This window comes from Mus caroli, unplaced genomic scaffold (genome assembly GCF_978045245.1).
Source record: "Mus caroli unplaced genomic scaffold, Mus_caroli_1 scaffold_18, whole genome shotgun sequence".
NCBI lineage: Eukaryota > Metazoa > Chordata > Mammalia > Rodentia > Muridae > Mus > Mus caroli.
In genome coordinates, this window is record NW_028227273.1 from 68,195,415 (window position 1) to 68,207,720 (window position 12,306).

Here is a 12,306-nt window from a genome sequence, read left to right on the forward strand (position 1 = left end):
TTTTACAGCCTGGTGATCCTTCACTGTCAAATGAGACAGGGTCTGTCCTCATCTCCAAGAATTGACTTAGCTCAGACCTTTCCCCCTTAAAACCATTACATTTAGGCCACAAAATACATTATTATGAGTGATATCACTTGTATTTTACAACAGCCTAAGTGACTTCTATAATATTTTAGGGCCAGGCCAATTCTGACACCCACTGGCATTACATTTATCTCAGTCTTCATATGAGTACATTGTAGCTGTCCTCAGACACACCAGAAGAGGTCATCGGATGCCTTTATAGATGGTTGTGAGCCACCATGCCGTTGCTGGGAATTGAACTCAGGACCCCTGAAAGTGCAGTGACCTAACTACTGAGCCATCTCTCCAGCCCCAACAGTCCCCATTCTTGTGAAAGAAGCCAGATGTACACCGTAAAGAATCTCAATGCAAGCATGGCTTAAACTGTTGTGCACCTGGGGCTGGAGAGATGGCTCAGCGGGTAAGAGTGCTGACTGCTCTTCCAGAGGTCCTGAGTTCAATTCCCAGCAACCACATGGTGGCTTACAGCCATCTGAAATGGGATCTGATGCCCTCTTCTGGTGTGTCTGGAGACAGTGACAGTGTACTCACATACATAAGATAAATAAATACATCTTTTTTAAAAAGAAAAAATATGGCTAAAGTAAAATGATGTGGGTCAGACTCTAGAAGTTTTGGTCCAGCGTTGGTTACAGTCAAATTGGTCTGAGCCAAGTTTCATTCTGACTCGTGCTGATTGTTTTTCCTCTGCCTGTTGTAAATGCTACAGGGGATCACTAGCTGGGCATGTGCCTTGGCTGGGCTGGGGCATATAGGATGAGCACACTCAGGTGTGAAGGTGGGTGTGAGGAAGGCCCAAGCACACAGTGGCCCTGTCTCTTGAGAACAGTTAAGAGGTTACTGAGCAGCCGGGCGTGGTGGCGCACGCCTTTAATCCCAGCACTCGGGAGGCAGAGGCAGGCAGATTTCTGAGTTCGAGGCCAGCCTGGTCTACAAAGTGAGTGCCAGGACAGCCAGGGCTACACAGAGAAACCCTGTCTCGAAAAACCAAAAAAAAAAAAAAAAAAAAGAAAAAAGAAAAAAAAAAAGAGGTTACTGAGCACTGATCTGGGGGCCTTTCCTCTCTCGTCAAAGGACCAACCTGCTTCCCTCTACCTCTGCCATCCTCCTCAGATCAGGCACCTCTTTCTCTCCTTCATGTCATCAGAAACTTCCAACTTACTTCTCTCTTCTGCTCCCCCTGGGATCCCAGGAGTCACTTGGCATGCATTAATGGTACAGCTCTCTCAGGCAGCTATCTCCTCAGCTGTGGTCAGTAAGACCCTTGTTCCAGGCTGGCGAGATGTCTCACCGAGTAAGAGCACTGACTGCTCTTCCAAAGGTCCTGAGTTCAAATCCCGGCAACCACATGGTGGCTCACAAACACCTATAATGAGATCTGATGTCCTACTAACACCCTCTTCTGGTGTGTCTGAAGTCAGCTACAGTAATAATAATCAATAAATCTTTGGGCCGGAACGAGCCGAGTTGACTAGAGTGAGCAGAGGTCCTAAAAATTCAAATCCCAACAACCACATGAAGACTCACAACCATCTCTGTACAGCTAGCTACAGTGTACTCGCATACATAAAATAAATAAATAAATCATTTTTTAAAGACCCTTGTTCCTTGTGCTCTATGCCAGCTAGGAGGGTACCACGTCTCTCACCTGGCACTTCATCTGGTGTGGCCTCTTGTCACCTGCCACTGAATGAACTTATTTGACTCTCAGACTCTCTATATCCTCCCCAGAAGTTTTCACTTTCATGTCTTCCCCAAACACCAAGAACCCCTCTTCTCAGCCTGGGCCTACTGGCTCTCTGATGGCACAGTTATGATGAGCTGTTGGCTGACACAACCCTTAGAGGGCCAGGGTGGGGTTTCCTGGGTACCCAGTGGAGCATAGGGGAGGTTCACACACCCCTGTGGTCATGATGATAGGGAAGCTGGCTTCTGGAACACCTTCTGCGGAGGATTCCTGGCTCCCCAGATGACGCATTTGGAACATCTTACATCCTGAGAGAACTGTGTCAGGCAATGTCCAAGTGCCTGCCTGACCAGGGACTTTCGTCTCCTTCACAGAATATGGGGTAGCATGGAGGGCCTTCAACCAGGATGCTCTCTTCACGGGTCAGTCTCCAGGAGCATCTGTGAACTTAGTTCCTAAGGGCACTAAGTGAAGCACTCTCACTTGGAGCATCATTATCTGGGGGACCCCTCACTTGAAACATCCCCACTTGGATCACCTTTGAACTGAAACCTAATGAACTGGAGCAACCCTCATCTGGAGCAGCCACATCTGGAGCGCCCTCAACTGGAGCACCCTCAATGGGAGCACCCTCAATGGGAGCACCCTCAATGGGAGTGCTCACTACCTGGGACACCTTTACCTGGAAGAGTTCTCACTTGTCTCAAGCACCCCTCTCTTGAGACACCCCTCATCTAAGGCTATTATTATGTTCCTCACACTTGCCTTGATGTCAGAGCAGAGAAGACTGTCTTCTATCCAGGCTTCTAAGGTCCAACTCCACAGCAATGGGGATGATGAAGACTAGGGCTGCTGGCACATTTGGCTCAGATAGAGAGGGAGGAGGGAGCATCATGGGATCACTCCTAAGCCTAGAGTGATGATGATAGCTCTACACTGTCTCTAAGTCTTACCACGGGAGGTCCCCAGGCATGGCCTTTCAGGGTTCTAGTGTGGAGAGTGCTGGGGAGACACACAGCTGGGTCATATCTTCCCCAGGTCGTTCCCCTCACTGAACCCCTTCTGGGAAACGTGGTTGGGCTGTAAGGAGGAATGCCTTGAGTGTTTTAGCACAGTATTGGTGGGGAGCAACCCCTTCAAGTGAGTCACCCTGAGGCCAGGTAGATATTTTATGCCCCCGATCCTCTCTACCCTCCTTTCTTCTCTCTCCCTCCTTACTTACCCTCTGCCCTTTTCCATTCCTCTTCCTGTCCCCCTATACTCCTCCGCCCTTTCCTTTTCCTCCATCCTGTCCCTGCCTAGAGCCAGAGGCTGAAGTGCAAGGGAGAGAAGCAGGTGGGACATCAGTCTGGCTGCCCTGATGACAGGGTGAGAGCGTTGAGGTTCTCTGCTGGCCTCTACTTTGGCCTGGCCCCACCCCCTGTCAAGACTGAGGATGACTCAGGGCCCAGCTGACACCTCAGCAGCACGAGTCGCCTAGTGATGGCGGTCTCCCGGCAACAGTCGTCTCCTAGCAATGGGATATTTTCCCCTGGCCCTGGCTGGAGCCAGTGGCTATTTATAGCTCAGCTTCAAATCAATCAGCAGCTGCATTTTAGGCTTGTGTTGGGGGGGGGGGCTTCTCAGCAAATGAAAAACTACAGAGATAGAAACCTCAATGCCCAACCCCCTGAAGTGCCAGGCTAATGGGGGGTGTGTGTATCTAGATCCCATGGGAATGGCTGGAAACCTGAGACTTCTTGGGAGCTGACAGCTATGATTGTATCCTGGATGAGGTCTCTGTGTTCAAGGGGCTGAACCACCCTGAAACTGCCTAGGTCCAGCTGGGTACAGCAAGGGAAGGCAGTGCTCAGGGGGTGGGTGCCGTTGATGCACTTTCCTGGTCCCCTGGTGCCCCCCACCCATCGTTATTTCCACCTTGCAGCTCCATCCAGCAGGACACACATTCAATCCTGGCTGTAAGGGTCCTGGTGCCACAGGCTCACTAAGGGATACAGGAAGGCTCTCGGGTCACCTGTATCGAGCCCCCACCTGGCTTCAAATGTTATCTGCTATCTGTGAAGGGGGGAGTCCTGGGCAGGTGGGAAACTTGTCCCCCCTTTCTTACAAGATCAAGGAGAAACCCAAACTCACCCTCTGTCAGTAGGTCAGATTTCAGGTTATATTTGTGGTTATGTTTGTTCAAATCTCCATGGTCCTGGAGTCATTGGCTTTCTAATCCCTGTCAACTCTCCTCACTTGTAGCTCTTCCCCGAATCGCCCTATTGCATGGCCTGTTCATTGGGAGCCAGCTGCATGTGTCCCATCAGCTTCTCCTGCTGAACGTTTGGGCTGCTTACCCTCCACTCTGCTCAGGGACCAGCATACTGCACATACATCATTGATGACCTCAACCTGCAAAGGCCTGTGTAACAGGGGACAATTTGGCTGGAGATGGGGTGCCTGAGTGATGACACTCATAACAACCAAGGCCTCTGTTGTCCCCACTGCATCCACAAGGTGCAGTTCATGTGGCCCTGGGGAAGACAGTACAGAAAACAGGTCTCAGTGTGATTTCCAGCCCGGACAACCCTTATGATGTATAAATTTTGTTGTCAACATAATATATGTGGGAAGGGAGAATTCAATTGAGGAATTCTCTCCATCAGATTGGCCTGTGAGCATGTCTTTGAGGCATTTCCCTGACTCTGAGCACTTTCATTTATCTCCCATCTTTCCATCTATCCATCCGTCTATCATAGTAATGATCAAATAAAAAGAGACACCTTCCTTCCTTCCTTCCTTATTTTCTTTACTTCTTTCTTGTTTTTTTTTTTTTTTTTTTTTTCTTGTTTTTAGATACAGTCTTTCACTGTGTAGTCCTGGCTGTCCTGGAACTCAGTTCTGTAAACCAGGCTGGCTTTGAACTCTCAGAGATCCACCTGCCTCTGCCTCTGCCTCCTGGGTGCTGAAACTAAAGGCGTGCACTACTATCACCCAGTTGCGACTCATTTCTTAAGGTAAGGGCATAAAGTCTTGAGACATTCAAGGAAGTCCCCAAGCTTGAGCATAAACAGCTAAAGGTTCTCTGAGATGTGGGGTGCTCTCTCATCCATCCTTCATTTTCCTTCTGGATATCTAAAAGCACCAGGAGCAGCTCTGTTGGACCCTGAGGCTAGTCATGGGCATCAGACTTCTGGTAGCTAATGATGGTCAAGGGTCCCTTTCCCTGACCAGTGTGAGAAGTGGCAACTGTCTAGAATCTACCATGGTGACAGAATCATTGTTATGGTGCTAGAAGATGAAGATGGGAAGAGTAAGTTTAATAGAGAGACTCCGGTCAGGTGAGTGTTTCTTTCAGACCAAGTTACCCCTTAGTAACCTCTAGCAGTTACCTCTTACTGCCATTGCCCTTGGAGGTTCCGGTCGGGCGTCTTCAACTCTGAGACTGGCCAGCTCATCCCCATATTACCATTAGAGGGCGCCTGGAGACTACTTTTGCTGCCTCAGTGGCTTGCAATGGGAAGTACCAAAGAATTACCAAAGTAGCTGCAACTTCTCACCAGGTGTCCTGTGTCCTCAGTACAGGCCTTGGTGTCTGCTATAATTTCATCAGGAGTGTCATGTTTTTTTTCTTTTTTTTTTTTCTTTTCTTTTTTTCTGTTTCCAGATTGATTTTAAAGTTTTTAGAGGGCTGGTGAGATGGCTCAGTGGGTAAGAGCACCCGACTGCTCTTCCGAAGGTCCGAGGTTCAAATCCCAGCAACCACATGGTGGCTCACAACCATCCGTAACGAGATCTGGCGCCCTCTTCTGGAGTGTCTGAAGACAGCTGCAGTGTGCTTACATAGAATAAAAATAAATAAATCTTTAAAAAAAAAGTTTTTAGATTACAACCACAGCAATCCCCTTGCTCCTTGCGACTCCACACTTGAAAACACTTATTTAAAAGGGGTTGGGGGGAAAACTACTTGAATTTACCTGCCCCTCTGCCTCCCGAGTGCTGGGATTAAAGGCGTGTGCCACCACACCCAGCTGAATTTACCATTTATATTTTTGCCATGCCTTTCCGTTGATTTTTTTTTTTTTTTTTTTTTTGTCTTTCAAGATGGAGTTTCTCTGTGTAGCCCTGGCTGTCCTAGAACTCACTCTGTAGACCAAGCTGGCCTGAAATTCACAGAGATCTGCCTGCCTCTGCCTCCCGAGTGCTGGGATTAAAGGAGTGTGTCACCACTGTTTGGCTGAAAATATTGTATTTATGATTTAATTTTTACATTTTTTTTTAACCTTTAGGTGTGTGTGTGCCCGTGCATGCATGCATGAGAGTGGATTTGCCTGTGGCGACAAGAGGCATCAAATTCCCTGAAGATGGAGTTTCATGCTGCTGTGATCCTCTTGATGTGGGATCTGGGAGCACAGCTTAGGTCCTCTGCAAATGCAGTAATGTGTTCTCAGCTGCTGAGCCATCTTTCCAGCCCATCTGACTTTATTATTTTTTTAAATTTATTTTTATTTTTGTTTTGTTTTCTTAGACAAGGTCTCTATGCCATCCCTGCTGTCTTGAACTTCTCTAAGTAGACCAGGCTGGCTCCAGATTCAGAGATCCTCCTGTTTCTGCCTCCTGAGTGCTGGGATTAAAGGTGTACACCACTATTTATTACATATTCTGTTTGTTTGAAACAGGGTCTCTGAATAGCCCTGGCTGTCCTGGAACTCACTATGTAGCCCAGACTAGCTTTGAACTCACAGAGATCTACTTCTCTCTGCCTCCAAGTACTGGGATTAAAGGTATGTGCCATTATGCCCCAAATATTACTTATTCTGATAGATTACAAGAGCTCATCATATAACCAGAAGGTCTGGAACTCTCTGCAAAGACACCAATCTGACCTAGACTCACAGAAATCCACCTGCCTTTGCCTCTCAATAGCTGCACCATCTCAGGTGACCTCTAATTTATTTATTTATTTTAAAAATTTATTTTATTTTATTTTATTTTATTTTTATTTATGTATTTATTTATTTATTTATTTAGGTTTTTTCGAGGCAGGGTTTCTCTGTATAACCCTGGCTGTCCTGGAACTCACTCTGTAGAGCAGGCTGGCCTCGAACTCAGAAATCTGCCTGCCTCTGCCTCCCAAGTGCTGGGATCAAAGGCGTGTGCCACCACGCCTGGCACTTTCTACTTTTAAAGGATGTTATTATTGTTGTTGGGTGCTGAGACTGGAATTCAGGGCCTTGCACACCATGCCAACACCTCCTCCCTACCATCCTGACAAAATCTTAACTGTGAGCTCCTATAAAGTAAAAATAAGTTACACACTTCCACTCTACAACAGCACAGAATTCATTTCCCTATTCCAAAAGAGAGAGAAGGGACATGGAAAGAAGATATGACATGAGACCAAAGCAACATCCAAACCCTGACATCAAGGGCTTACGATAGAATCATCTGGGCTTCATTCTGTTAGAAATAAATTTGAGGTTGCAAAGAAAGAGACCACCACTCTAACTGAAGTGTCTCAAGAAGGCAAAACCTTTACTGCTGGCCAAGGAGTGCGCTGCTCACAGCATGGAGGAGGCAACACAGACATGGATTGGTTTTTTATTCTAACTCAGGTGATGACCGTGTCTATTCCCCATTGGCTGGGCTCAACATCACGGTCTTTAGAGATTGGCTAGGTTTGTTTGTTTGTTTGTATTGAGACAGAATTTCTCTGTGTAAAGATCCCTGGCTGTCCTGGAACTCACCACATAGAACTAGCTGGCCTCGAACTCACAGCGATCTGCCTGCCTGTGCCTCAGGAGTGCTGGGATTAAAGTTGTGTGCCACCTTGCTCAGCCCAAGCTTGGTTAGTTTTAAGAGAATCTGTGCAAAGAAAATGAAGGGGTAAAAGATAAACCATTTTAATTCAAGAATATAGCAGGGCCTTTATGTTTGGTTATGGGGGTGGATTAAAACATTTGCATAAAAGTCTACCAAGCTGGGAAGATAAAAAGATTTGAATTCCTTGCTTTTATAGCATCCCACATTTCTATACTATTTGAGAGAAAAGAGTCATATTTAATGTTATTTATTTACTTATTTATTTATTTTATGTATATGAGTATACTGTCACTGTCTTCAGACACACCAGAAGAGGGCATCAGATCCCATTACAGATGGTTGTGAGCCACCATGTGGTTGCTGGGAATTAAACTCAGGACCTCTGGAAGAGCAATCAGTGCTCTTAATCGCTGAGCCATCTCTCCAGCCCATATGTAATGTTTCTTCCAAGCACAGTCACACCACACTGTGTTTACTGACTCATCAGGAAAGTTCTGGTCACTCTCACCTTGTGACTGTTCCACCTCATTTTGACTCTCTGAACTGGGGCAAGGAGCCAGCTGAGCCTTCTCATTGGTCAAAGAGGGCCTGGGAGGCAAGGAGAAGGTAGTGTCTGAAGCTCCTCCTCAGACTGCCAGGGGGACCACTGGGTCTCATCTGTCTCTGAGTGCAGGTCCAGGCCAACCGGAAGGGTTTTACATGGAACCTGGAGGATCCAGAAACAGAGCCCTGGGGGCTGGGAGAAAGAGAGAGAGAGAGAGAGAGAGAGAGAGAGAGAGAGAGAGAGAGAGAGAGAGAGAGATCCTTGGGAACCTGCCAACCAAGGTTCTTCTTCTATTTTCTGTCTCCTCCACCCTCCCCGGTCAGATCCAAAAGACAAGCTGCTCCAAGGAAGCTCTTCTCCGTTGGGGGGTTTCACAGTGGCTCTATTTTATTTTATTTTAAGAGTGTTATTTTAAGAGGTTCTCAGCGGGGAGGGGATAGGGGATTTTCAGATGGGAAACCAGGAAAGGGGATAACATTTGAAATGTAAATAAAGAAAATATCTAATCAAAATATTTTTTAAAAAATGAACAAAAAACAAAACAAAACAAAACAAAACAAAAAAAGAGGTTCTCATGTAGCCCACACTGTCCTTGAATTCACTATGGAGCCAAGGATGCCCTTGAACATCTGGACTGCTTCCTTTACTTCATGCCCTCGGGGATTACAGGCAAGACCCACTACACTCTCAGTTTAACATTATTTTGAAGATCAAAGCCAGGGGTGTATGCCTGTGTGGTAGGTGCTCCATGACCTAGCTACATCCTCAGGCTGCCTGGGATATCTTTCTGATTCTCTTTCGGTTGATCTTGACTGTAGGGACGGCCTGTACTTTGGCACTGGCAGACTACCAGGCTTTGTCAGTCAGGTGGGTCCCTAGGCAGGTCCTCTAGAACGCCTCATTTTTTCTTAGTATCCATTTAACATTGAAGGAGTGTGTAGGTAGGTCTGAGAATGTATGGTGGCAGAAGGAGACCCACACTACCCACACTACTCCTTCCAGACCTAGCCAGTATTCTTTCTTTTCCCCAAACCCAAAGTTTGGCCTAGCTCCATGCTCCAGGCCCTCTGTACCCTCCCTTATGAGATGCAGTAACACAGGGGTTTTAATCTCTTTTCCCTTAAGTACCAGCAGCAGGATACCAGTGTTCAGATTTTGGCTGCAGACTCTACTACCTCTCTTACAAAGGGGCAGTCCCACTGCCCCGAAGTCCACTGAAGGTAAAGAGAGGTGGACAGCCTTCCAGATTCCAGTCGACAGCGAACCCCACCAACCCACCAAATGTTCCAGTGGGGATCTCCAAATGGGGAAACAGGAGCGCTTTCTACATCAACCCGGCCTTGGACCGAGCTCCCGCCTTGAGCCCGCCCCACCCCCTCGAGGGTGCTGCAATTGGAGGAAAGTTCTGCGGCTTGTGGCGATTGGTCCGAGAGCAAAGGCCCCGCCCCCTAGCCTCGGAGCTCAGAGGGGGCAGCGGCGAGGGGTCGCCGGTTGTGGGGACGCGCCGGGCCGGGCAGCCGCGCCGCGGGCTGCTCGCGCTGCAGCCCCGACCCTCCCGGGGCAGCAGTCCGAGGCCCCGGCGCGTCCCCTAACCATGCTGGTAGCCACGCTTCTTTGCGCGCTCTGCTGCGGCCTCTTGGCCGCGTCCGCTCACGCTGGCTACTCGGAGGACCGCTGCAGCTGGAGGGGCAGGTACCAGGAGGGACTGCGGGGAGGGTTGTGGATTTATTTTTTATTTTATTTTATTTTATTTTATTTTATTTTATTTTATTTACTTCTTGGGTTGGAGGGCTCCCTCCCACTTGGAACTGAGGAAGCGCAGACTTCACTGTCCTGTTCCACAGAGTAGACGCAGATGTTGGTAGCCGCGGGAAAAGGGATGAGCGGGCTAGGGAATGAGGGCCACCCACCTGAGAACCACCGTCCTGTCCCCAGCGGTTTGACCCAGGAGCCTGGCAGCGTGGGGCAGCTGACCCTGGACTGTACTGAGGGCGCTATCGAGTGGCTGTACCCAGCTGGGGCGCTGCGCCTGACCCTGGGCGGCCCCGATCCGGGCACACGGCCCAGCATCGTCTGTCTGCGCCCAGAGCGGCCCTTCGCTGGTGCCCAGGTCTTCGCTGAACGTATGACCGGCAACCTAGAGTTGCTACTGGCCGAGGGCCGGGACCTGGCTGGGGGCCGCTGCATGCGCTGGGGTCCCCGCGAGCGCCGAGCCCTTTTCCTGCAGGCCACACCACACCGCGACATCAGCCGCAGAGTTGCTGCCTTCCGTTTTGAACTGCACGAGGACCAACGTGCAGAAATGTCTCCCCAGGCTCAAGGTCTTGGTGTGGATGGTGAGTGATTATGAGACTGGCTGGGGAGGAGCTGGGTGTCAGAAATTGGCCCTCCACACTGGCCTGATGGCACTGGGCCTTGCCACCCCATTGCACGGAGAGTCCTTCTGTAGCTTGACAGAGGCCACTCCGGTGGAGAGCATAGTGGCTTCCAGGTCATAGGGAGGTGAGTTGGAAGTGCTCCCGCCTTTCTCTCCTCCTCCTCTTAAAAGGTTCAGTTTAGGAAAAGAGCAGGAGGGGGCAAATGCCCGAGAGGCCAGCCCTGGGTCTCTGGTTTCTGGAGGATTGGGGGAAGGGTTAGGCTGAGGCAGAATCAAAGCCTATGGCCAAGGCTGTCCAGGGCTCCCTGGCCTGGTGGTGACCTCCTTCCCCTCCCCCCAAGCCCAGCCAACAAAAGTCCAGTGTGCCTCTTCGTCACCATGGAGACTGCCTGCCCTGCCTCCCTGCAGGGCACCAGGCCCAGTGCTTTGCTCTTCTGGAACTTGGTAGCCTGACCCTGCAGGGAATGAATGGCTCTCTGACTGTTCTGCCCTAGCTAGAGACCCCCCGAACTGGAGTCCACTAGAATATCCCTAGCTAGAGCTGGGAAGTCACAGAACGTTTCCCAGTGTTGGTCTGAGTTTATGAGATGATACCAAGCCTGTGTATGAGGCACTGAGGTGCCCATAAGTAGGCATGTACCTGCAGGGTGTCTTCAGGCTATAGGATGCTGGGAGAAGGGTTTAGCTGCTTGCTCCTGTACCTTTTCCTCTTGGGAGGAGCTGTGGGCTCGTGCTGAGAGATCACAGGCCTGGCTAATGACCTGCCTTGCATGCTAGGTGCCTGCAGGCCCTGCAGTGATGCCGAGCTCCTCCTGGCTGCATGCACCAGTGACTTTGGTGAGTGTTTCTGTTGCGGGAGAGCTTAGGGTCTGCCCCACATTCCCACGTGCCCACCACTGGCCACCATGTCTCCTCGTAGTGATCCACGGGACCATCCATGGGGTCGCCCATGACACAGAGCTGCAAGAATCAGTCATCACCGTGGTGGTTGCTCGTGTCATCCGCCAGACACTGCCACTGTTCAAGGAAGGGAGCTCAGAGAGCCAAGGCCGGGCCTCCATTCGTACCTTGCTGCGCTGTGGTGTGCGTCCTGGCCCAGGCTCCTTCCTCTTCATGGGCTGGAGCCGATTTGGCGAAGCTTGGCTGGGCTGTGCTCCCCGCTTCCAAGAGTTCAGCCGTGTCTATTCAGCTGCTCTCACGACCCATCTTAACCCATGTGAGATGGCACTGGACTGAGAGACCTGGGAGCAAGCCCTGGATGGACCTTCTTCTGAGAATGGGGTGTTGGGGAGGGGTGATGGGAGGGTGGGTGAGAAGGGTGTGGCTCAGATGGCATCCTGGTACCCACAGTGAGCTGGTAGAATACTAAATAACCTGGACCATACCAGCCACTATAGTCATGGTCTTCTGTGGCAGGCAGGCATACCCAGCTCTGTGCCTGCCTCACTTTGCCTACTCTCCAGTCTGCTGCCCTTCTAACCCTTCTTAGCCTGCTGACCAGTGAGCCCATGTTTTCCTCGAATTCCAGGGTGCTGCTGGGGTTCAGAGCAACCGTACCGTAGTTTGGAAGACTTGGGCTAATTGTTTTTTTGTTTTGTTTTTGATTTTTGTATTTTTGTTTGTTTAAAGGTGGCCTGGGGGGGAGGCAAGCAGACAGACATCACTTTCAGCTCTGAACGAGGCCTTTAGGGAGGGGTTATGTAGTCTGGCACCGCGCCATTCCCTTCCATGGTCCTTGTGAGCCATACAGTCATCCTTGGCCCGGTCCCGCCCTTGGGGAAGAATGGGCCCCTCTGTCCGGAGGCC

At 49.9% G+C, this 12,306-nt stretch overlaps 1 protein-coding gene across 1 annotated transcript; it reads left to right on the plus strand.

Moving 5' to 3' along the window:
* Positions 1 to 9,605: 9,605 nt before the first annotated feature.
* Positions 9,606 to 11,997, plus strand: Metrn (meteorin, glial cell differentiation regulator). The gene is made up of 4 exons (XM_021149645.3): positions 9,606 to 9,815; positions 10,059 to 10,459; positions 11,278 to 11,337; positions 11,420 to 11,997. The coding sequence occupies exons 1-4, from the start codon at positions 9,718 to 9,720 to the stop codon at positions 11,734 to 11,736; spliced, it is 876 nt and encodes a 291-aa protein (XP_021005304.1). The 5' UTR covers positions 9,606 to 9,717; the 3' UTR covers positions 11,737 to 11,997.
* Positions 11,998 to 12,306: the final 309 nt, after the last annotated feature.